The sequence below is a fragment of the Octopus sinensis genome, linkage group LG4 (assembly GCF_006345805.1).
Source record: "Octopus sinensis linkage group LG4, ASM634580v1, whole genome shotgun sequence".
Classification (NCBI taxonomy): Eukaryota; Metazoa; Mollusca; class Cephalopoda; order Octopoda; family Octopodidae; genus Octopus; species Octopus sinensis.
The window spans coordinates 18972406-18999905 of record NC_043000.1 but is presented as its reverse complement, the minus strand read 5'-3'; the positions used below and the strand labels follow the sequence as shown (position 1 = coordinate 18999905).

Genomic DNA, 27500 nt, shown 5'->3' with positions numbered 1-27500 from the left:
TCATTATTGATCGCTTCCCAGTTTGCATTGTGGAAATCCATAGTGTCAAATGGATGAACGGAGGGATGACATTTGTTTTGGCATTTTGGCCAGTGAAATCTCAGATCACAGAGAACCATGTCATGGTCGGAGAGTAGGGTTTTCTCCACTGCAATATTGTGGATAGTATCAGTGTGATTGCTGAAAATTAAGTCTAAGACGTTTTTGTGACATCTCGTTGGTTCGAGTACCAGTTGGGACAAGAAGAAGTCATCCATGAAGTCAAGAAGCGATTCCACTGCCTCCCTGTCAGGGGTTGAGAGAGAAGAACCCTGGCGGCAGACTGTTTGTAGACCAGTCAACCCCGGGAAGGTTGAAGTCTCCCATCATTAAAATGTTGTCAGGTTGACACTGCTGAATGAAACTTTATACTGTTGAGGCATCCTTGAAGCATGGTAGGGGCGTTTGGGGTGGTCTGTAGAGCCCAACTACTGTTAAGTTGTTGGTTTGACTGAATACAGCGACTGCTTCGCAGTATCCATTGGAAAATATGTTCATGGCTTCTGTTGAGAATGGATCATGGACATAAATGGCAGTCCCACCCTTTCTTCTGCCAGCACGATCAGCACGAATGGTTTTGAAATTTTTAACTTTCACCTCGGCTTCGAAGTGGAGGTCACTAAGATGGGTTTCAGTGAGGACGAAGAAAGGGATGTGGTTTGGATGGGCCTCGACCCAGTCCTCCAGGAATCTTATCTTCCATTTTTGTGTATTGGTGGAAGGGCTGATGCCTTGGGCATTAAGCAGAAATGTTGAGGCGAGAGTGGATGGTTTTAATTGTTTTGGTGATTTGTTTATTTGATTGCTTTTTAATGGCATGTGCAGTGGGGTAATAGTGGCGGATGGTGGTGGGTGATAGCTCGGATGTTTTTTTCCAGTTCTTTTGCTAGATTTATTATAGATTCATATATATATATATATATGTATATATATGTATATATATATATATATATATACATAAGTAAACAGGCAGGCTTACAAACACAAGACAGATACACAGATAAACAGACAGAGAAGCGGATAGGTAGATAGATAGATAGATAGATAGATAGATATATATATATATATATATATATATATATATATATATATATATATATAGAGAGAGAGAGAGAGAGAGAGAGAGAGAGAGAGATACGAGCAGAAGTACTGGTTCGTTTCCGTGATAACTAAAGTAAAGACAATCATATATATTTTGGATAAATTGTTTAAACAAACGCTTGCAGTATTCACTCAACCTATGCATGTTGGCTCACTCAAAATTTTCCTGCCCTATCTATTCTTCAAGTGATTCAAGTTGAGTGTCATGGAAAAGGCTATAAAAAAACAGTATATTAACAAATAAAATAAAATCAGAAGAAAATTAAATTTTGTCTTTAGTTTAATTATCTCGGGCAATATATTTTTTCAAATTATTATACTAATTGACATAACTTAAAATGAGTTATTTTTCTAATCAGTAATATTGTCTTCCGTATAGTGAAGTGTGTGTGACAATACTATCTTTTGGGGTTTCTTTTTTCTTAATAGCTAAAACAAACAAATTTCAGAAAAATGTCATATAATCTACATTCGTGTTGACATTTGCGTTGCTACTATACAAAATTTCAGTTTCTTAAGTGCAAAATGTGGCCTAGAATTGAAAGATATACATGAACATAGTGTGTATGTGTATGTGTGTGTGTGTATGTGTGTGTGTCTATGTGTGTGCATATCTTTATATATAAAAGTCAAGTTGTGTGTCTGTCTCCTACGATTTAGATTCCTAACTACTCCCACATTTTGCGGTGCAGTTTAACCAAAACCGGGTATCTTATAGTCGTGATTCATATCGAGCCCTTCTGGGTATTAGCGCGCGTCTACGATGAGTCTACGATTTTAAAAAAAATTACTATAATTTTTTTCCATTTTAATGCATTTTTTCGATATTATATAAGGGAAGTAACTCTCTAAAAATGTCTACGATGAGACAACGATTTTTAAAAAAATTTACCATCATTTTTTTTCCATTTTTAATGCATTTTTTTGCTATTTTTTGGCTATAACTCTCTAAAAATGCTTATATAGTTATTTCCCTTACAAACCCGAGCAACGCCGGGCAATACTGCTAGTATTATATAATTTCGCTCAGGCATAGCGATGCTTATAACCTGCGTTAGAACTCATTATACATATACTTTAGAATAAATCTTCACATAAAGACAAAGCAGTAACAGGAAATTTTAATAAGGGAAAGAAATGACGTCATGGCCTTCATTATCATACATCTTTTTCTACTATGAAATGCAATACACTCATAGTTGGATGCTTGTGTAGCTCTGATGAAGCTATAGAGTCACACACAAAATTTCAGATATGAGTGCATTGCATCTTATAGCAGAAACAACTGTAACCTAATGAATTTCATGACATAACTTTTTTTCGTTTGTCATTTTAATTTCTGGTATGTATGTATGTATACGTGTGTGTGCGCGTGTATGTGTATGAGTGTGTATTCACATGATCACATGATTTGATGCACTTTGAAGCTTTGTTAAACAGGAAGCTATATCTTTCCATCTAGCAAAGCAAACAGAATTTCAGTTGGAGTTCAGTGAACACATTTACGTAGAGCTTAATGTTTCAATATACGATATCATGTATCAAACCTCAAATAAAATATCCTGTCAAACATGTCAAATCCTACTATCTTTGATGATTAAAATATTTGTAAAGCCTGTATTGAAATGATCAAATTAAAGCTATTTGTATTTAAATATAAAGCTGTGATGTTTAATCAAGTCTTCTAGAGCATGGCATGTTTAGCTGTAACGGATAAAAGCTAAAATCAGTACGTGATCATGGAATTAGTTTCACGAGGTCTTATCTCTAAGCACTTAATGGCTCCCGAACAGTGAAAGAACAAATGACCACATGTGGAAGCACTCCGTCGGTTTCGACGACGAGGGTTCCGGTTGATCCGAATCAACGGAACAGCCTGCTCGTGAAATTAACGTGTAAGTGGCTGAGCACTCCACAGACACGTGCACCCTTAACGTAGTTCTCGGGGATATTCAGCGTGACACAGAGAGTGACAAGGCCGGCCCTTTGAAATACAGGTACAACAGAAACAGTAAGTAAGAGTGAGAGAAAGTTGTGGTGAAAGAGTACAGCAGGGATCACCACCATCTCCTGCCGGAGCCTCGTGGAGCTTTAGGTGTTTTCGCTCAATAAACACTCACAACGCCCGGTCTGGGAATCGAAACCGCGATCCAACGACCGCGAGTCCGCTGCCCTAACCACTGGGCCATTGCGCCTCCACAAATGACCACATACTGCAAATGAGAAGTATATTAAAGAGTATTTACTTGAGTATAGAATTGGTACTTATTTTACCAAAATAAGAATAGAGATCTATGAATAGGGATCCATGAAATTAGATATTTTATGATTGTAATCTGCGACTTCACTTAATACCCCGCCCTATGTAATAGATTTTCTCATTTCTTTTCTTGTGACATTTCATATATTTTTAGGAAATTTTAATAAAACGTTGTGATACTACCTTTTCTCAAAAATGTTTGTCGTATGAAGAGATGTAATTTCAACTGAGATTTTAATGCGGGTTACAATCTTGTCTCACAAAGAGTGTATCCCTTAATTTAGCTCGTTCGATCTATATCTGTTTAATTCTCTTTTACTCTTTGGCTCTTTTACTTGTTTCAGTCATTTGACTGTGGCCATGCTGGAGCAGCGCCTTTAGTCGAGCAAATCGACGCCAAGACTTATTCTTTGTAAGCCTAGTACTTATTCTATCGGTGTCTTTCGCCGAACCGCTAAGTTACGGCGACGTAAACACACCAGCATCGGTTGTCAAGCGATGTTGAGGGGACAAACACAGACACACAAACATATACACACACATTCACATATATATATATATATACATATATACGACGGGCTTCTTTCAGTTTCCGTCTACCAAGTCGACTCACAAGGCTTTGGTCTGCCCGGGGCTATAGTAGAAGACACTTGCCCAAGGTGCCACACAGTGGGACTGAACCCGGAACCATGTGGTTCGTAAGCAAGCTACTTACCACACAGCCACTCCTACGCCTATATTCATTTATTTTGATTAATCATTATGAAATGGGTAAGGTGAGATGAACTGGGAAAACCATTAAAGCGTCGGAAACTATGCCTCACAACATAGCTTCCGGCTCTTTACAATCTGAGTTGAAATTTCATCGAGGTCAACTTTACTTTTCATTCTGCTGGAATCGATTAAATAAAGTAACAATGAAATACTCAAGTCGATGGTTTCGACAAATCCTCTCCTTTCACAATTACCGACATGTGCCTAAATAAGTAGTCATTAGGAAGTGAGAGCGTCGTAGTGATTAATTGATGAGATAACTTATATTCATAAACAAATTTTATTTTCAGCTGTGCTGTTGGAAGGTTCAGGAGAAATATGATCTAGAAAAATGTATAGAAGTCGGTTTAGTAAGTCAGTATGTTGTTACTGGTTTGGAAAAACATTTCTTATACAATGTACGAGTGATGGCGAGCAGTGCAGGCGGTGATGGCAAACGAAGTGAGGCGACATATTTCACATTAGGTAGGTAGCATTGCCATTCAGGATTTCTTGTCATTATACTCAGGTATTTAGAAAGTAAAGAGTGATTCAACAATATCCGTGTATTGTACTATTGGCTTTCGGAGGTATTTTTGGCTTTTTTGGCTTTTTTTTTTTTTTGGTAAGAAGGAATTTTGTATCATCATGACACATCAAATGTCATATAACTATTGCAAACATAACTCCTTTGAGAGGATTTCTTATGCCTATACGTGGAGGCGCAATGGCCCAGTGGTTAGGGCAGCGGACTCGCGGTCGTAGGATCGCGGTTTCGATTCCCAGACCGGGCGTTGTGAGTGTTTATTGAGCGAAAACACCTAAAAGCTCCACGAGGCTCCGGCAGGGGATGGTGGTGATCCCTGCTGTACTCTTTCACCACAACTTTCTCTCACTCTTACTTCCTGTTTCTGTTGTACCTGTATTTCAAAGGGCCGGCCTTGTCACTCTCTGTGTCACGCTGAATATCCCCGAGAACTACGGTAAGGGTACACGTGTCTGTGAAGTGCTCAGCCACTTACACGTTAATTTCACGAGCAGGCTGTTCCGTTGATCGGATCAACCGGAACCCTCGTCGTCGTCGTAACCGACGGAGTGCTTCCTTCCCTTAGAAAGTAAAGAGTAATTCAACATTATCCGTGTATTGTATTATTGGCTTTCGGAGGTATTTTTGGCTTTATGGGCTTTTTTTTTTTTTTTTTTGGTAAGAAGGAATTTTGTATCATCATGACACATCAAATGTCATATAACTATTGCAAACATAACTCCTTTGGGAGAATTTCTTATACCTATACATTATCTAAGAAAATGCCTCGTAGAAAACTACCTTTGCAATAAAAACATCATGAGTTCAGCAAGCGAAATGTCATGGCATATCACTGCTATGCATAGGAAGAATACGAAAGCGATCGAATAGGACATCACTCCCATCCCTTTTCTTTCTTTATTTTTTATTTATTTATTTATTTATTTATTTATTGAATGGCTTATATTATAGGGTTGCAAAAGGCGGTGAGCTGGCAGAAACGTTAGCGCACCGGGCAGAATGCTTTACATTATTTCGTCCGTCTTTACGTTTTGAGTTCAAATTCTGCCGATGTTGATTTTGCCTCTCATCCTTTCGGAGTCGATGACATAAATACCAGTTGGTCGCTGGGGCCGATTTAATCGACTTACCACCTCTCCTGGAAATGCTGGTCTTGTACTAAAATTTAAGACCAATATTATATGATTGCTAATATTATACAGTTGCTAGTATGTTATGGTTGATAATATTAAGTGGTTGCCAAAGTCTTAGAAATTACACTATTTGACTGTCTATGATTAAAGTGATTGACCAACCTTAATAAAATGTTCTGATCGGAAAATGCATGACAGTTTTTGAGATTAAGTTATTCTTTATGATCTTCACCATGCTTAATAGCCTTAACTTTATGTAATATTTTCTACTTAGACTACTGAAAGATCTACCATACCTAAATAATGTTAAAAAAAGTTCTACAAAGTGTTATAGCCGGAATGTAGAGCAGACGAATGCTAAACATATTCTTAAGAAATATAACATACCAATACTCATCGCTTATGTAGGTTATATGACCAGAAATACACAGAAGTTACGTGTAACGTCTTAATGATATGTTACAAATATCACTGACCCTAGGATAAGTTGAAAACAGAATCGAATGATTAAATTATATACTGTAAGATGGTTTTGCCTAGTTCCCTATGGTTTTTTATCTTTCCATTTCCCTTTACAGAGCTGATAGCATTCCTTTTCTCATTGGCGCAAGGCCATAAAGTTTTAGAGGAGAAGTAAACTTATTACTCCAATATATCATTGATGTTGACTTTACTGCTCTGAAAGAATATATAATCACTGTGTAAAGGCACCGTGAATGTCTACTATATCTGACATGATCCAATGTGGGGGTCTTTATATGGCCACTCAAATTGCTAGAAGTACCAACCGAGACTCTTTCAAAAATTACACCCTATCGTTTTGAACAGGTGCACAATAGATAATGCAGTCTAAGTATACGTAGGTTGACTAAGTTAAAGACAATTTGTTCATGGCTTGAATACGTTTGAACACAGGTCTTCTGGGCGTTGCTGTACAGCGGTACACAGATACGTCCATCACTTCCACTCAATAGTGCTAGAAAAGAGTAATTCAATGTAAGGGTTTGTTTAAAACTAATAATCCATTCTACTATAAGCACAAGGCCTGAAATTTAGGGGAGCTGGATAGTCGATTTCATCAACCCCAGTGCGTAACTGGTACTTATTTTATCGACCCCGGATTGATGAAATAAACGTCGACCTCGGCGGAATTTGAACTCAGAACGTAGCGGCAGACGAAATACCTATTTCTTTATTACCCACAAGGGGCTAAACACAGTGAGGAGACAAACAAGGACAGACAAACGGATTAAGTCGATTACATCGACCCCAGTGCGTAACTGGTACTTAATTTATCGACCCCGAAAGGATGAAAGGCTAAGTCGACCTCGGCGGAATTTGAACTCAGAACGTAACGGCAGAAGTATTACGGCTACGCATTTCGCCCGGCGTGCTAACGTTTCTGCCAGCTCGCCGCCTTTGTTGTTTAAAACTAATAATAGTTCATAAGCTGTACTATATGTTTGTTTCTTCCTTTTATTTTCAGGTGGACAGATACCCTTTGATCAATCGCAATTTGATGTTCTCGCAACAGCGTCTAACTTATCAGCAATTAAAATACTCATTGTAGCATCAATAATTATCAATTTTATTTTACAGTTATGATCTCAAGCTTGGAGGATTTCAATTTAATTTGAAGATGAAGCTTAGAAATATATAAACTCTTTGCGGCTTGCGTAACTTGTTAAGCTAAAGTCGACGTTTAAAGTACTAAATACAGTGAATATATTAAGCTATAGACTTGATCATCTTTATATTAGATGCATATTGGTACTAACTCTTGTACTGCAAACTGATTCAAATTTTCTGTCTGAATAACTATAATTCACTTACATGAATCTAAAATCATAAATATCACATTTTCTTATTTTCGAACCACTGAAATTCTCATATGAAGCAACTATTTTATATATCATAAAGTGCTGTATTAAATGGAAGACTAAACTGAAATATTCCCTTTCCAATTATTTCGACTTTTATCACTCAGGGTCAAATTTTAGGATAGCAACTCTCAAGATGCGTAATTAACTGGTCAGCATAACCCGTATAAACCTTGGTCAACATCTACATTCTAATAATTGCAAATGTTATTACAATAAACGCAGAATCAATTCCTATTCAATAGTCAGATTACATCAAGCTTTGCCCCCCCCCTCTCTCTCTCTCTCTCTCTATCTATCTATCTATCTATCTCTATCTCTATCTCTCTAGAAAGTCTGCCGAAATATGATACTAGTTATATGCCTGTTATTCTGTAATAAAATACAGTTGACAATACTTTCTATGTAAACATGTTTATTTCCAATAAAGTTACTCTTAAACCGCGAACTGAACTATTTCAAAGATATTCGAACATTCGTGGGAACGAACTTTCCAGTTAATCTGGTGTAGTTATAAAATACACAACAGCAATTCTATACCACAGGATATAAAACTGTCCGTGTATATCATAAAAATGCAATATCAAGACATAAAGGCTATGACAGATTTCGAAAACATAATTTGTGTTGGTCTTTGAAGATATTTATGATCTTCCAGTCAATAAGCAAAAATAATTCTACAAAACGTACCTGAAAAATATATTTCGAAATATAAGAATATGCTTGTCAAAAGTATATCTAATACCTATTCCTTCGTTTCACGTCATTCTTATAATTCAATGATCAAATAAGTGTTATAAGTGTTGGATAGTGAGAGCACTGTGGAAACCTAAAGTATTGGGAAAGCTATAAACTTAACGTGAGCTGAATCCGTTCATCGAGAATTATTGAGTCCGCAGCCTGCTTTTGACAAAAGTTGGGGCTACCAGATGAAGTAAGCTTGAGTTTATCTCAAGTTTCAAGAGTGTCGGATACAAAGTATTACGGTATCCATTCCGGCGAGCTGGCAGAAACGTTAGCACGCCGGGCGAAATGCTTAGCGGTATTTTGTCTGCGTTACGTTGTGAGTTCAAATTCCGCCGAGGTCGACTTTGCCTTTCATCCTTTCGTTGTCGATAAATTAAGTACCAGTTACGCACTGGGGTCCATGTAATCGATTTAATACCTATGTCTGTCCTTGTTTGTCCCCTCTATGTTTAGCCCCTTGTGGGTAGTAAAGAAATAGGTATCCATTCCGGCCCTCTACACTCGAATTTAAATCCCGCCGAGTTCAACTGTCCTTTTCATCCATTTGGATCCAGTGCAAGAGATTATTTGGCCTCTCTCTCTCTCTCTCTCTCTCTCTCTCTCTCGCTCTCTGGATTGTACTTGCAATTCAAAGTTCTAACCTGGTCACGTGGTCACATTATGTCATATTAATTGGTCAGGGAATTGTGTTAAGCGTACACAAGTTTGTGGAATTGTCAACCATTTACACATTAATTTCACGTGAAAGCAGTTGGCCATTCGAACCAGTGAATGCTCATGAAACACTCGACTATAATTGAATTGAGAATAAACAACAACAAGGACATACTTATGTGAAGCTACAGAATATATCTAGAATTGTAGATAGGCGCAGGAGTGGCTGTGTGGTAAGTAGCTTGCCTACCAACCACAAGGTTCTGGGTTCAGTCCCACTGCGTGGCATCTTGGGCAAGTGTCTTCGGCTAGAGCCCCGGACCGACCAATGCCTTGTGAGTGGATTTGGTAGACGAAAACTGAAAGAAGCCTGTCGTATATATGTATATATATGTATGTATGTGTATGAATATATTTGTGTGTCTGTGTTTGTCCCCCTAGCATTGCTTGACAACCGATGCTGGTGTGTTTACGTCCCCGTCACTTAGCGGTTCGGCAAAAAGAGACCGATAGAATAAGTACTGGGCTTACAAAGAATAAGTCCCAGGGTCGATTTGCTCGACTAAAGGCGGTGCTCCAGCATGGCCGCAGTCAAATGACTGAAACAAGTAAAAGAGTAAAAGAGTAAAGAGTAAAGAGTACTATTTAAATTGAGCCAAGTAAGCTTTTCATCAAGCAGGATAGTGTAGACCCACAATCAAGTGTTTATCTATCATCATCATTGTTCGACCGTGGTCGAGACAATGGAATTTACCATGCTACGCCAGACTTCACGGTCCATCATAGCATTACGGCGGTCCTGTTGCTGGATGCCTGTATCCCTGGAGATTACATCAGAGTAGGAGAGTGTGCGCCCTCTGGTATCGCGAGCAGATGGCTTCCAGAGGAGAAGAGTAGATATTACCTCGTTTATCTAAGAAAGACCTTAGTTTCACGAGGTCCTATTCATCTGAATACTCAGCCCTATATTGAACTGATGTTAAATAACTTTACGATACTATCTTCCTAGACACAACATAGAGCTAAACAAAGAGTTTAATGAAAACATAGTCCCTACAAACAGCCGACCAACATTTCCACTATTTGGGAATGTTGCAGCCGTTAGAAGGCGGAAATCTGTGACTTCTCGACTTTTCGAACAGGAGTATATTTAACAGAGCTATTTCTTACTATAAAAATGAGGTAGTTACACATGGCTTCAGTGAGAAACCAATATACATCTAGAGAGCTTGGGATCAAAACTAAATTAATATTATTCACCATATATTTTGGATGTTACTACAAACATAGCCAACCACTTTCTGGTTTTACTAAAACAACATCATCATCATCATTGTTCGACCGTGGTCGAGACAATGGAATTTACCATGCTACGCCAGACTTCACGGTCCATCATGGCATTACGGAGTTCCTGTTGCTGGATGCCTGTATCCCTGGAGATTACATCAGGGTAGGAGAGTGTGCGTAATGTAATGTAATGACATGCATAAGATCTGGTCATCAAATCTAAGTAGAGACTTCAAACTTGAAATCTTCAAAGCCACAGTCGAACCAATTCTACTATATGGCTCAGAAACCTGGACGTTATCAAAGAAGCTTGAGAGGCGGTTCGATGGAACCTACACTCGCCTCCTTATGAGAGCTCAAAATCTCTCGTGGAAGCGCCATCCAACCAAAATGCAAATATATGGGAAACTACCACCTGTGTCATCTCTTGTGAAAGGTAAGAGAGTCCAGTTTGCTGGACATTATTGTAGAGCTGAAAAAGAAGTAATTTCTACTCTTCTCCTCTGGAAGCCATCTACTCGCAATACCAGAGGGCGCACACTAAAACAACACTCCCCACCACCATGCAGTCACAATAAACATTTTAAAACCTTCAACAATCATAACATTACGTTTGGTTATTTCTGTCTTGAAAGACTCGATTACTGGATTACACACTACAATGAAAATACACGTTCGTGCATCTCCCACCGCAATTAAATTTATGGTCTCCGAAATCTAACTACCCAAAGAGGTTATTCTTTGTCAAACAAGTATTATAATTAAAATCTATATCCTTGTTCGATATCGAAAGCAATTACACGGGATTCATTGTGAACACTTTTAAAATCCGCTTTTTTAAAAAAATCAATACTCATGTAGGTCAAGGAACATGGATAACTTCGTCGCCTTCCGATATTTTATCCGGAAAATCAGTAGCAAAATAACTGATCTCCTTCTAGTAACATACTGTTGATAAAGTCACCACAAATTTCAGTGGATTATAAACTGCGGGTTTTATCTAACTGATAAGTAGCATATCTATCACTTAGTAACATCATTCAATCAGATGAGAAATAATAATTATCGTCATCTTTCACTCATTCTCTCTCCCTCTCACTTTCTCTTTCTAAATACATAAACACAAACTCACAAATATATATATGTATATACATATGTGCATACATACAAGCATAATTCATATCTATATATACGTGTGTGGGGAGGGTTGTCTGTGTAAATATGTGTTCGTGCGTGTACGCATGCATGTTTATGTATGAATATATTATATCTACATCTATCTTGGAAGCTATTCCAGATGATTAAAAATTCAAGGCTTTCTCACATAAATCCATAGCCATTAGATTTAAGTGACGAAATGAACGTGTCTTGATCAGCAATGGTGTGGATTAGATCGTTTCAAACCATACCGGTCTTGCTAGTTATACTTTCAAAATATCACATTTTTTTTTATCAAATGAGATATATTGCCTAATGTGAAATCGATTCAACTAGAACGTTTAGGAATTAGCTTCATTCAACGTATATTGCTTGGGTGATAACCGAAATAGCTTACGTGCATGAAACACTGAGTAACAACAGTATGAATCAACACCGATTCCTCAATAAACATAATCCTTAATCATAAATCTTAATCAATGTAGTGACTGCACTTTTCTCTCTTCGCGAAAAACAACGTGTGTGTATGTGTATGTGTATGTGTTTGCGTATCTTCTTCTCTCTCCCCCTCTCAATACACATATATACATAAACGCATATAGGTAAGTAGAGTTAGCGGTTGGAATAACCGTCTAAGGGATAAGAATATCCGTTATTACTACTGGTATAAATTATCTATGTTAACCCTGGACTTGGATATGCAAGCATACTATCCTCATAGGATACAGGTAATACCAGAATAAAAAAAAGTTTATCAGGAATCAAATTTAAAATAAGCAGAAAATGGAGAAAACTTTTGATCAACAAACAAATTGACTATCACCATCGGTTAATCATTTTTTAATACAAAACTTTAACATTGCTTACAGCCGTTTCTGCTACCAATGCCAGTCGGTGCCTCCAAAGAAAATTATGAGAATTATATTCGTCATCTTTATAGAACATCCAATCTAGTACATGGAGCTTAATCAGAGTGAATAGAAATGGATAATTTAAAATAAAAGAAGAGGGAAGAGTAATGAACAGGACCTCGAGATGAGGAAAGAAGGCTTAATAAATTAGAATCATATCATTTTGCAGTGGAAAGCTTGAAGTCGATGAGGAAACGGATAAACTAGCAAATAAACTAGAAAAATAATTGGTGGGTTATCTTTCTTTAGGAATACCAGGGTGTATAAATAATAAAATAAAATTAGTACTTAAGTATATGATTCACCAATGAGTCCAGAAAAAGAATAGTACTTATGATTTCGTAAATAGAGCTAATTAATATTTATCCAAAAACATACCCCTAAATTTGTTACATTAGTGTACTTACTGATATATTCTAAAGATCAACCACCTGTTCTCCGTAATGGAATTGACCAAAGTCCAGCCATCTCTATAAATGGTCAGTTAAATTTAAAACCAAGGGCAAGCTAATACCGTTACAGGGGTAGATGTATATAAAGAAGTAAATAAAACAGTAAATAAAAATAAAAAGTGTGGGTGAGTATTCTATGTCATTATACACCATCTCAACATATATACGAGCAAACATACGACAGTAAATAACTAACAGATAAGGGGAGACTACCGTTAGGTGAGGTGGTTGCTAGTGCATTTAGCTTCAAATTATAATGCTAAATCTAACATCTTAAATAGCCAGCATAGTTCCAATTGCAAGCCGAACAAGAAAATGTCTAAACGTTCCTGAGTATATTCTGCATATAAGACATTAGAAGCACTCCGTCGGTTACGACGACGAGGGTTCCGGTTGATCCGAATCAACGGAACAGCCTGCTCGTGAAATTAACGTGTAAGTGGCTGAGCACTCCACAGACACGTGCACCCTTAACGTAGTTCTCGGGAATATTCAGCGTGACACAGAGAGTGACAAGGCCGGCCCTTTGAAATACAGGTACAACAGAAACAGGAAGTAAGAGTGAGAGAAAGTTGTGGTGAAAGAGTACAGCAGGGATCACCACCATCCCCTGCCGGAGCCTCGTGGAGCTTTAGGTGTTTTCGCTCAATAAACACTCACAACGTCCGGTCTGGGAATCGAAACCGCGATCCTATGACCGCGAGTCCGCTGCCCTAACCACTGGGCCATTGCGCCTCCACATATAAGACATAGGAGAAGGCAAAAGCACAAAACCCTAAAATAGTTAAACGATTACATCACTTGCTAACATGGTTACAAATTCAGGGTCCTACTACAGTTTATTAAATCCTACTTGATGTATATTATTGTTAATATCATATTGTTCATATTATTAAACTTGTAGTTATAATAACCCTTGCTTCGGTGCAACCATATGGGATCTATCACAAAATTTCACTTCCCAGGAGTGGCTTATAGGCGCAGGAGTGGCTGTGTGGTAAGTAGCTTGCTAACCAACCACATGGTTCCGGGTTCAGTCCCACTGCGTGGCACCTTGGGCAAGTGTCTTCTGCTATAGCCCCGGGCCGACCAATGCCTTGTGAGTGGATTTGGTAGACGGAAACTGAAAGAAGCCTGTCTTATATATCTATATATATATATGTATGTGTGTGTATGTGTTTGTGTGTCTGTGTTTGTCCCCCTAGCATTGCTTGACAACCGATGCTGGTGTGTTTACGTCCCCGTTACTTAGCGGTTCGGCAAAAGAGACCGATAGAATAAGTACTGGGCTTATAAAGAATAAGTCCCAGGGTCGATTTGCTCGACTAAAGGCGGTGCTCCAGCATGGCCGCAGTCAAATGACTGAAACAAGTAAAAGAGTAAGATGCCTAAGGGCAATAACAGCTCATAGGAAAGCGTCTACTCCAGTGTCAGAGGGAAACTAATCGCATTCCTTGAAGAAAATAACTTGCTGAGTGATACTCAGCATGGCTTTCGACCAGGTAGGAGCTGCCTGACCCAGTTCTTACAACATCGACTGGGTGTTGAGGCAGTTACTCAACAAATCAAATGGGGACGTAATATACCTTGATTTTGCAAAAGCTTTTGACAAAGTGGATCGTGGCATGATTTGCCACAAACTGCGTGATCTCGGCATAGCTGGACAACTTGGAGAGCGGTTACATGACTTTCTGAAATATAGAAGTCAGGCAGTAGTGGCCGATGGAGCCACTTCAATCAAAACACAACTAGTGAACGGTGTTCCACAGGACACTCTCTTGGGACCACTGCTTTTCATAGTGGCCCTCTTAGATATGCCTTCAACTGCCCAGTAGCCACCCTTGCTAGATACGCAGACGATACGAAAGTCACGCAGAAAATACAGAACCCCAGCGATGTTGCACATCTGCAGCAGGAGTTGGAATCAATTTAAAGGTGGGCTGAGGATAATAATATGCAGTTCAATGCTGAAAAATTCCAAGCCCGACGCTACCAGCGTCCAAAACTGAATATGAAACTTACAGGGTACACTGGTCCAATACCAGAACCTAAATCAGTGAGGGACATGAGTGATGATATCTCTTTCCAAGTGCACATTACCAGGATGGCGACAAAGTGCAGACGACTGGCTGGATGGATCCTGAGAACATTCAGAACCAGAGATAAGGAAACCATGATGGTCCTCTGGTGGACATTCGTCCTCAGCCACCTGGATTACTGCTCCCAGCTATGGTCACTCAACAGTGTAAAATTAACAGGAGACCTTGAAGCAATCCAGCGAAGCTTCACAAAGAAGATCATCTCTTTGCAATAGCTCACCAACTGGGAAAGGCTGAAACAGCTAAGACTCTACTCCCTGAGGCGAAAGCGGGAGAAGTAGGCAGTAATATACATCTGGAAGATCCTGAAAAGAATTGTGCCAAATTTTGCCATTGACAGCTACACTAATGACAGAACGGGTCGACACTGCACAGTGCCAAAGATCCCAGCAATGCCATCGCGCTTCAGGACCAGTTACTGCAGCAGCCTGGGTTTCAGGGGCCCACAGCTTTTTAATATTCTCCCGAAAAGCCTGAGGAACTTGCACAAAGTAGATGTAGACGAACCTACCTGACAGCAAGAGGTGCAAATGAGGGCAGCTACATCAAACTCCATTCTTCACTAAGTGCAACATATTAGAAGAGGATCTTAGTAATAACAGTGTAGCAAAACGGTGATGCTCCAGCATGGCCACCGCTCTGAGCTACAAAAAAAAAATTAAAGTGCATAATCTAAGAATCCTTTCAGGGTCACTAAAAGTAATTTAAAGAGCATAGACCAGGAATCCTTTCGGGGTCGACAAAATAAGTACACGTTTGAGCACTGGGGTCGATATAATCGACTTAACCCCGCCTTTGAAAGTGCTGACATGGTGCCAAAATGTGAAACCATTAATTCTAGCTCCTTTGCATTTGAAAATAATTACATATACATACACTACATAATACATACATACATACATACATACACACAGACACACACACATATATATATACATATATATATATATATACACATATATGTATACACACACACACACATACATATTTAATGTGTGTGTGCATTTCTTGGCGTATGTTTATCTATCCATATATATATATATAATGTATTATATGACGCCAGTATAAAAGTGTGTATGAGGTAATAGTTAATAGTATATATACCTGTATGAATTCTAGTATCGTTCTGTAACGAACTAGAAAACAAATTCAATAAAAATGGTAAAATAATACTTCTAAACAAATGCAAAAGGAAAAATTATTTCAGATTCTTGTGAAGAATACACGAGAATTTATGACAAAAATACAAAAAAAAATTACATTCAATAAATTTAGAAATGTAAAGAATAGTTCTTCGGAAAGATTTATTAAACATTACTCAACTGCAGGATTCATCTGACATTTATCATGTACAGGCAATATAGATTTTTTTTCTTTCATTTTGTCCTTGCTACAAATGTCGTTTTTGTAAAGAAATTATCTATGAATATTGTCAGTGGAGGAGGCTGGTAGATTGCATCCGTTCAGTATTAAGGATAATAAAATGGTAATGTTATGGTAAACAATTGAAATAATAACAAATGATAAATACATTGTTACATAGATGTGTGCAAAAATATTTCACGTCACGTTGTTATTGAATTTATTTAGGTTTTAAGCTGTCTTCCAAAGTGGTTCATTGCTTCACCAAATGACAGCAACAACTTGAGATCTTTGGACAGAAACTTAACAAAATTGTATGCTATAATTGTAGTAGACACACGCATATATTTTCTCAGACACATTTTAATTGTGCGTGCGTGCGTGCGTGCGTGTGTGTGTGTGTGTGTGTGTGTGTGTGTGTGTGTGTGTGTGCGTGCGCGCGTGTGCGCACGCATGTTTATGTCTGTACGTGTGGCGAGAGAGTGAGAGAAACAATGATAGATGGTATATGTATCACATGATATATAATAATAATAATAATAATAATGATGATGATAAAAATAATAATTTCTTTAGTAACCATATGTGTGTATGTATGTACGTATGTATGTATGTATGTAGGTAGGTAGGTAGGTAGGTAGGTAGGTATATACTTGTATGTATGTCATTATTCAGTTCTATTTCAAGATTATTGCCAATAGAGAATGAGACGGTTTCTAACCTAGATCCAAGGTTCCTTCATTGGAATTTCAGCAACATCAACAGGGTATTTTTGTATGTATGTATACGTGCAGATTTGTATGTTTTGTTTTACGTATGTATTTTGATGCATACAGTTGCATATCTAGACATGTTCATATATACTTAAATGATAAACTTCTGGAAAGTTTTACAGATTTTTACAGTTCCAGTAATGGCTTGGATCTGTAGTCTTCGAATCATCTTTCTCCTTTCAGGTTTTGAGAAGCCTAATTTCTCAATATTAGTATTGAGGCAGTGTGTTACATATCCTAGTGCTCCAATAATTACCAGTATAAACCTGAACTTTGATTAGAGTAATTTTCAATTACTCTAATCTGGATAGAGTAACCGCAAATTTCTTAATAGTTCAGCGTAGGCATTTTCTTTTACGCTGATCTGCAGTTTTATGCTAACATTTTCTGGGCAGTTGATTTCCACAACTGTACATAGTTTCTCTTCTCTATCCTAAATCCTTGTGTCAGATATATTGTCTTTATATTTTATTGAAATTTTAACTGGGACATTCCACCAGTAACGCCTTTTAACTATGGGTGGCTATAGCTTCTACCATATTGTGGGTTCTTATTTCTTTGTACTCGACGACTTTAACCTCCCAACTGATTTCGTTATGCAGTGTCCTAGCTACATCATATCACATCAGTAGCTAACACCGTGGTGACATTTTCGGAGAACTGCTTATGATTTGGATGATATGCATGTTTGTATGTAAGCTAGTATATCTATGTATTTGGAGGCGCATATCTTAATGGTTAGGGTTTTAATTCATAGGTTGGAAATTGCGGTTTCGATTCCTAGGAGACGCCTTGTGTTCTTAAGCAAACCACTTCATTTCAGGTTACTCCAATCCATTCAGCTAGCAAAAATGAGTAATTCTGCGACCGATCGGCATCCTGTTCAGAAAAGCAATACATTTACATCTCAGAATCCGGGCTTGTGAACCTGTAGCGTTTTTTACAAACCATTTATATATCTGTGTGTGTGTGTGTTGTGTGTGTGTGTGTGGTGTGTGTGTGTGTGTGTATGTATATATATATATATTATATATATATATATATATATATATATATATATATATATATATATATATATATATATATATATATAATATATATATATATATAAATTACAAAATGGGACAAGAACGCAAAACATCCGGACAACTAGGTGATACAAAAAGGGACAACAAAACATCCAGATAGACGATACAAAAAAACAGGTACGGGTCATTCGAAGCTTTCTACCCTCAGTCAAGAACCAGATCATCCTCGCAATTTCGGTTGATTAATCTTGAGATTGCTCCAATCTGGCCAGCCTCAAGGAAAAACTAAGCTAAGAGCATTAGATTCCTTGGAAGAAAGCTTCGAATGTACACAAAAACAAGGACGAAAAAACAGACAATGTTACACAAATATAAATACAACATAAATACAATATAAATACAATACAAATAATAATAAGTAAAAAAATGTAAGAAAGAAAAATAGACTAAGCAGAGCAAGAGGAGACGCATTGGGTAAATAATCGCTGAATATGTCACATGGTGTGTGACGAAAGAGCATGACAAAGAAATAAAAATAATAGTAATCTTTTCTACTCTAGGCACAAGGCCCGAAATTTTTAGGGTGGGGGCCAGTCGATTAGATCGACTCCAGTACGCAACTGGTGCCTAATTTATCGACCACGAAACCATGAAAAGCAAAGTCGACCGCGGACACACATAACCAATGACACACATAGCCAACTCAATGTCACACATAACCAATGACACACATAGCCAACTCAATGTCACACGTGACTCAATGACTCATATAACCAACTAATCAACTAATTATGAAGGAATTTGATCAGTTATTCTAAAACTGATAATTTTCATAGACTTGAATAAGAACCGGATTTTTTTTTCTAACGCAGAGATAAGAAACGGTTTCATAATCCCCATTTTCTTTGCTGTACAGTATCTACGTAGAAAGAAAAAGTGGCATCCACTTGGGTTGGTTCAATTTAAGATTTGCTTGGTAGCTAATTCAATTACTTATCAGAGCATTAACAGTTTTTTTTTAATATGATGCTACGATGTATTAGAGAATAAATGTATAGATTTTTAGACAGCAGTGTCTATAGACAAATGTAAATGCTTTGCTTTTTACACAATATCTTTCTAGACAGAAAGAGAGGTGTCAACTAGTTCGTTTTCAACTTACTCTTTAATATGTTGTAACATCATAACAAAATACTGTTAATGCGCAATATTTTACGCGAATAGGTTTATCTAATTTACAAGACACAATCTCAACGTACGGTCCAACACTTCGATCGATTCAGATACATTCCCACCCTAGTCATGGCAGCTCTCTCTATTGTGAAGTTGAGCACATCTCCACTCTCCTTCTTCATCTTTCCCCGTCCATAACCGCTTTCTTTTCCCCTCATACAACCCCTGCAGTGCACTATTCTACGCGTACTCCGTATCCTCTTTTCCGACCCATCATTTCCTACATTCTTTCTCACACGCTCTTAACCTCTTCTAAGTGTACCTATAACCTACATGACGTAACTGTTCGTAACTCTTTTCCTATAATTTGAATCCAACCAGGATTCCTGCCTTGTTTCAAAATCTTCCCCCTCCGCCTTCGACAAACCTCTCTTTCAACACCCACTCCCCTTCAACACATTTCCTCTTCAATTCTCCTCCTCTTCAATACCCCTCCCCTTCAACACCCCCTCCTCACCAGACCCAACCGCCACTCTTTCTATACAACTAATTCCTTCATTTGCATCTCTACCAATCTTATTTCCTGTATAAAATAGCCTCAGAACGCCCCAGTTGCGACATTAGACCGCTAGCTCGGAGGAAATTAAGCATTATCAGCAAAGCAACGGCTTTAATTAAGTATGTCAAGAGTTGCTTCTCTTTGTTGTTTCCCATTGATATCGACTAAAAGGCTAGAAACGCATCTGAGAATCCAACAGGCAGCAGCACTGGACGGATGGAAGCACTCCGTCGGTTACGACGATGAGGGTTCCGGTTGATCCGAATCAACGGAACAGCCTGCTCGTGAAATTAACGTGTAAGTGGCTGAGCACTCCACAGACACGTGTACCCTTAACGTAGTTCTCGGGGATATTCAGCGTGACGCAGAGAGTGACAAGGCCGGCCCCTTGAAATACAGGTACAACAGAAACAGGAAGTAAGAGTGAGAGAAAGTTGTGGTGAAAGAGTACAGCAGGGATCACCACCATCCCCTGCCGGAGCCTCGTGGAGCTTTAGGTGTTTTCGCTCAATAAACTCTCACAACGCCCGGTCTGGGAATCGAAACCGCGATCCTACGACCGCGAGTCCGCTGCCCTAACCACTGGGCCATTGCGCCTCCACTGGACAGATATGGTGTTAAACAATGGTGGCGAGCTACAGAATCGTTAGCGCCCTGCGCAAAATGCTTAACAGTATTTCGTCTGTCTTAATGTTCTGAGTTCAAATTTCGCGAAGTCTACTTTGTCTTTCACACTTTCAAACAGTACTAGTTAAGCACCGGGGCCGATGTAGTCAATAACCCAAAATTTTAGCCCTTGTATCTATAGTAGAAAGGATTATTATTTTTATTAATGATACTTTTGTTGTTTTGAGATGGTTGGACGTATTTCGACTCACTCTCTGAATATTATAGATTTTTTACTCTCTTTTACTCTTTTACTCTTTTACTTGTTTCAGTCATTTGACTGCGGCCATGCTGGAGCACCGCCTTTAATCGAGCAACTTGACCCTGGGATTTATTCTTTGGAAGCCCAGTGCTTATTCAATCGGTCTCTTTTGCCGAACCGCTAAGTGACGGGGACATAAACACACCAGCATCGGTTGTCAAGTAATGCTAGGGGACAAACAGACACACAAACACGCACTCGCATATATATATATATATATATTATATATATATATATATATATATATATATATACATATACGACGGGCTTCTTTCAGTTTCCGTCTACCAAATCCACTCACAAGGCTTTGGTCGGCCCGAGGCTATAGTAGAAGACATTTGCCCAAGGTGCCACGCAGTGGGACTGAACCCGGAACCATGTGGTTGGTAGACAAGCTACTTACCACACAGCCACTGAATGAATTTACAAGAAAAATTGCTTACTAATGGGGACTTTCTACGGAAAGAGACAGGAACTTTATAGTTTGCGAGGAAAATTTGTTTGTTCAAAGGAAAAATAGTATTTAATTTGCGAAGGGAAAATCTTCGATCGTAAATTAACAATTCGGCTAAGCTAAAAGAAAAAAAGTAATTAAATTTCTATTCAAAATACATTTATTTCACAAAAAGAAGAATTAATGAGGTATGGCAAAGACAGATGGGGTGTTTGTTCCTTCTCGAGCCATGCCTTGCTCATAAGGGCCGGTTTCCTGGTTTCCTTGGCGTATAGGTTCCCCACCTGCACGGGACGCCGGTCCATCGCAGGTGAGCTGCAAGATGCAGAAAGAAAGAGTGAGAGAAAGTTGTGGCGAAAGAGTCAGCAAAACTTCGCCATTACCTTCTGCCGGAGCCGCGTGGAGCTTAGGTGTTTTGCCCATAAACACACACATCACCCGGTCTGCGATTCGAACCCACGAGTCCGCTGCTCTAACCACTAGGCCATGTGCCTCCACGAGAGATGGGGTGGAGTACAGTAACTACAATAACAGATATCAGAATCAGAAGGACAGTTTTTCACTCGTGTGTGTAGACTGTCCATATTCGTCTTTATACTAAATGCGTTACCTGTTTTAATATGTGCAATATATTACCCTCATCCAACCGTTTATTATATAGATATTCTGTGATCCCAGTTCGTGCGATACATTTGTGTTCTATGGATGGGCTCTTTTGTGGAATATATAATGGATTATTATTACTTCATTGCACGGTATGGATCTAAAATACGGTTTTCGTCGATTTATCTTCAACCTGTCACCTTTAACAAAAAGCCTCAGAGAGACAGTATCTTTCAAAGAATATAAGTTGTTCCAAGGAAGGCAATAAAGAAATGGTTATTATTGTTTCAGTTATTGCTTTCGCTACTGTTGTTGTTGTTGTTGTTGCTGTTGGTGTGTTTATTGTTGCTCCTGCGATTGTTGCTGCTGTCTTATGCTGTTGTTACTATTTATCAGCTGTCACTGGCTGAGTGGTAAAAAGAGGGATCATTTTTAGACAGTTAATTTGAAAGAAAAAAATAATAATAATTGACACGGATTGTTAATAGAGGTTTAATAAATGGGAAAACAAGAAAGAGTAAAACCAGTGTTATTATCATGAGTGGCTGATATTACGAATCAGACTAACTTGAAATACAGTGGGTGTGTAAGGACAGCAAAAGAAAGCCAAATATATTGCAATATGAGAGCAGAAACGTTACCACGCCGGGCGAAATGCGTATTTCGTCTGCCGTTACGTTCTGAGTTCAAATTCCGCCGAGATCGACTTAGCCTTTCATCCTTTCGGGTTCGATAAATTAAGTACCAGTTACGCACTGGGGTCGATATAATCGACTTAATCCGTTTGTCTGTCCTTGAAATAAATATGAGAGCGGCTTATATAATAACTATAATAATAGTTATTATTATTACTTCAGTGCAGTGGGAAAGGTTTTCACTATGTGTGGTGAGTTGCATTGGTTTTTGCATTTCCTATTGTATTTACGGCGCTCGGACAATTCCTTGTAGGTCAATTTATACTATTTTTTATAGGAGTTTTCTTTGTATAAAGCTCCTATTTCTCAGTATTCATGGTAAATATAATTCGTTTGCCTTAGATTCTGGGTACTGTATTATAGATACGCTCAATATTTTTCTTGTATTTTTTACTTTGTGTAAGATGGCAAGTTCGTAGTGAAGGCACGTATCGCATAATGGTTAGAGTGTTACACTCGCGATTGCAAGATGGTAGTTTCAGTTCCCGAAACTCTTCTGTAAATGAGTTCCAACAACAGCTGGAAAGTTAACCCCGCGACAGATCGACGTCATGCTCAGGAAGGGCAGAGAGTATTGTAATCTCAGTCATTTATAAGACAGAAACCGGTTTAAGCTACGGTTTTATGTCTCCTACACCTCAAAACACTGATGGAAGCACTCCGTCGGTTACGACGATGAGGGTTCCGGTTGATCCGAATCAATGGAACAGCCTGCTCGTGAAATTAACGTGTAAGTGGATGAGCACTCCACAGACACGTGCACCCTTAACGTAGTTCTCGGGGATATTCAGCGTGACACAGAGAGTGACAAGGCCGGCCCTTTGAAATACAGGTACAACAGAAACAGGAAGTAAGAGTGAGAGAAAGTTGTGGTGAAAGAGTACAGCAGGGATCACCACCATCCCCTGCTGGAGCCTCGTGGAGCTTTAGGTGTTTTCGCTCAATAAACACTCACAACGCCCGGTCTGGGAATCGAAACCGCGATCCTATGACCGCGAGTCCGCTGCCCTAACCACTGGGCCATTGCGCCTCCACACCTCAAAACAAAGACTATTATAAATGCTAATTGTTATTAAGACGGAGGAAGTATTGATAAATATACGTTGTCTTTGTTTTATGTCTACCATTCTATTTCTTTCTAATCTTTTCTTTCATTTGTGTACGTTGTACAAGGCGTAGTTCATTGGTTTCTAAATGTTTGTATATTTCCGTTTCTTTTAAAATTTTCTTATCTCAAGTTCTTTATCTAGCATAATATTAGTGTTCTTAATTAGTTTTCTTCCCTTCAATTTTTGGCTTAACACAATTTTTCAAATGCGAATTTCAAGTCAATCTCTCCGGTAAATACAATTACTGTCTTCAACAGTTTTATTATTTGTTTATAATCAGCATCGATCACGAGATCATCTATAAACAACTTTTTATGTCTTGAGTTGAAATTCGGGGTCGATGAAAGAAATGCCAGTCGATGTAATTGACTAGTCCTTCCTCCAAAATGTTTCAGGCAATGTGCTTATAGTAGAAAAGATTATTTATTATTATTATTATTATTATTATTATTATTATTATCATTATTATCATCATTATTATTATTATTATTATTATTATCATTATTATCATCATTATTATTATTATTGTTATTATTATTATTATTATCATTATTATTATTGAGTGAGAGAGCGGTGCATGCCATCAAAGTGGCACTGGGGTAAAATATACGAAGCCCACTATACCCATCATGACTACCCGTCCGATAAGGGTACACCAGACACATGCATCACAACCATTTGTGCGCAACATGGTGATCTCATATCAAGATAAACAGCACACGACATTGCAGGTGGAGCCCAGTTAGAATTTTCTTCTGGTCGAGTAACCCATCCCGCTCAAAAGGTCCCTGAATAAGGGTTGTTTAAGGATGTTGAACGAAACACCCATGTTTCCAAAGGTGAATTACTCAAACCCACAAAGAATCCCTCTCAACACACGGATATGATGCTCTCCCACTATTTCTGCTTGTGTTCAGACTTACACATATAATCAGCCACTAAGGGACATGCCTAACTGGTTAAGGTCAAACCACTGAGAAGCAAATCTGTGGTATTGAGTAGAATATTTGCTGTTAGCCCATCTCTTATACCAAGACAAAACAATGTCCGTGATAACACCTCCAATCAGTTAAGATCAGAAGCCATGGGAGCCACTGCCTGGTACTGCATCAGGGCATTCATCATCATCATCATCATCATCATCATCATTATTATTATTATTATTATTAATATTATTATTATTATTATTATTATTAATATTATTATTATTATTATTATTATTAATATTATTATTATTATTATTATTATTATTATTATTATTATTATTATTATTATTATTATTATTATTATTATTATTATAGACGTCGCCGCACAGTAATCAATTTCGTGAGGTTGTTGATTGAAGATATTGTGTCTACCAGGAGGCTGTACTGTCTGTCAAGTTACAACAAGGACCTCAGACAGACGGTACTTTACGCAATATGCGTTTCACTGACCATGTAATTCCATACGGAGTAGGGTTTCTTCTCTCTCGTTGGCTCTTGTTGATAGGAATTCATGAGCACACTCATGTCCATTTCTCTTGACCCCCTTCTGCGTTAGCAACATACTGTAGCAGGTCTTGTTTGCTGCTTACCAAATATTCTGTCATGTTTCTTCTTTCACTGTTGATGCGCTCCTCTACGCTAATCTGCCCACGTCCACCTTCACCTCTCTTCATGTAGAGCCTGTGTACATTTGTCTTCGGGTGGAGGGTTCCATGCATTGTCATTGTCTTTCGGATAGTACGATCGAGTTGGTTAATCTCCATTTGTGTCCTGGCGAGCTGGCAGAAACGTTAGCACGCCGGGCGAAATGCGTAGCCGTATTTCGTCTGCCGTTACGTTCTAAGTTCAAATTCCACCGAGGTCGACTTTGCCTTTCATCCTTTCGGGTCGATAAATTAAGTACCAGTTACGCACTGGGGTCGATGTAATCGACTTAATCCGTTTGTCTGTTCTTGTTTGTCCTCTCTATGTTTAGCCCCTTGTGGGTAATAAAGAAATAGGTATTTCGTCTGCCGCTACGTTCTGAGTTCAAATTCCGCCGAGGTCGACTTTGCCTTTCATACTTCCGGGAGCGATAAATTAAGTACTAGTTACGCAGTGGGGTCGATATAATCGACTTAACCCCTTCCCCAAATTTGAGGCCCTGTGTTTCCAGTAGAAAATAATTCTTGTTGTTGTTGTTGTTGTTGTTGTTGTTGTTGGTGGTGGTGGTTGGTGGTGGTGGTGGTGGTGTGGTGGTGGTGGTGGTGGTGGTGGTGGTGGTATTATTATTATTAAGGTGGTGAGCTTGCAGGATCGTTAGCACACAGGGCGAAATGTTTAGCGGTATTTCGTCTGCCGCTACGTTCTGAGTTCAAATTCCGTCGACGTCGACTTTGTCTGTCATCCTTTCGAGGTCGATTAAATAAGTACCTGTTATGCACTAGGGTCGAGGTAATCGATTTAATCCCTTCCCCAAAATTTGAGGCCTTGTGCTTCCAGTAGAAAGGACTATTATTATTGTTGTTGTTCTTTTATTATCATTGTTATTGTTGTTTTATTATTATTATTATTACTATTATTATTATTATTATTATTATTATTATTATTATCATTATTGTTGCTGTTGTTGTTGTTGTTGTTATCAGTTGATTTTATAGTTCTATGAATATCCTTCAAGTGAATGAAAGCTAATACATGTGTGATATACAACGAACTTTGAATGCTCTTTTGTATGAAATCTATTTTGTAGTTGTTTTTTTTTTTTTATCAGATGTAAAATGTTCCTTTTGCACGAAATCAATCCTAAATATATTTATTCTTGACAAATTGATATCTACTGACGCTGTCGTAATGAGCAGAGGTCATCCAGTGAGATGATCGATATCTTTTACAATGAAGTTACAGTTAATAAATCAACTATAAATAACATTCAATGAATATTTTCGGTTTGTATAAGCTCGTGTTACTATGTTACAGCAAATACGTTAAAGTGTGGAGGTGCAATTGCCCATTGGTTAGGGCAGCGGACTCGCGGTCATAGGATCGCTGTTTCGATTCCCAGACCGGGCGTTGTGAGTGTTTATTGAGCGAAAACACCTAAAGCTCCACGAGGCTCCGGCAGGGGATGGTGGTGATCCCTGCTGTACTCTTTCACCACAACTTTCTCTCACTCTTACTTCCTGTTTCTGTTGTACCTGTATTTCAAGGGGCCGGCCTTGTCACTCTCTGTGTCACGCTGAATATCCCCGAGAACTACGTTAAGGGTACACGTGTCTGTGGAGTGCTCAGCCACTTACACGTTAATTTCACGAGCAGGCTGTTCCGTTGATTCGGATCAACCGGAACCCTCGTCGTCGTAACCGACGGAGTGCTTCCACGTTAAAGTGTCGCAAAATTACAATTAACTCCCTTAGCAGTTCATATTTCTTTCCGTCGATATATTAAACACAAATAAATCCCAGAACGATGTTTCCCTTCCCCAGATTAGAATCTTTTAATAAATACAAAATGAAATAAAACAAGTAAAGTGCACGAAGTTAAAAATAAAGAGTAATTGGAAGCCTGGAAGCAATTTTTAATTTCGTGTTGCAGAAGTAATTTCAGAATCTGAAGAAACTGGGTTGTTTACATTAGAGGGCTGGCAAGAAATCGTACAGAATCGATATTTAATACTGAAATTTGAATTTATTTATTCATATTTTCTTTGTTAAATTTTTCTCTTTTATGCGTGTCTGCAAAACAAGTAGAGACTGCGCTTAAAATATATTGTTTTGTAATTGTGTCAATAAACAAGGTTAGTAGTCAACGTTGAAATCAAAGAACTGAG

The 27500-nt window shown here is 38.4% G+C and overlaps 1 protein-coding gene across 1 annotated transcript in view; it reads left to right on the top strand.

Annotated features, from left to right (window-relative positions):
* Nucleotides 1–8108, top strand: part of LOC115210764 (contactin-like) — an 87317-nt gene extending 79209 nt beyond the window's left edge. The window contains exons 23-24 of the mRNA XM_029779481.2: nucleotides 4465–4639; nucleotides 7320–8108. Coding sequence (XP_029635341.1) covers nucleotides 4465–4639; nucleotides 7320–7438 — 294 coding nt within the window. The 3' untranslated portion in view covers nucleotides 7439–8108. The remainder of the gene's footprint in view (nucleotides 1–4464; nucleotides 4640–7319) is intronic.
* The last annotated feature ends 19392 nt before the right edge of the window (nucleotides 8109–27500 follow it).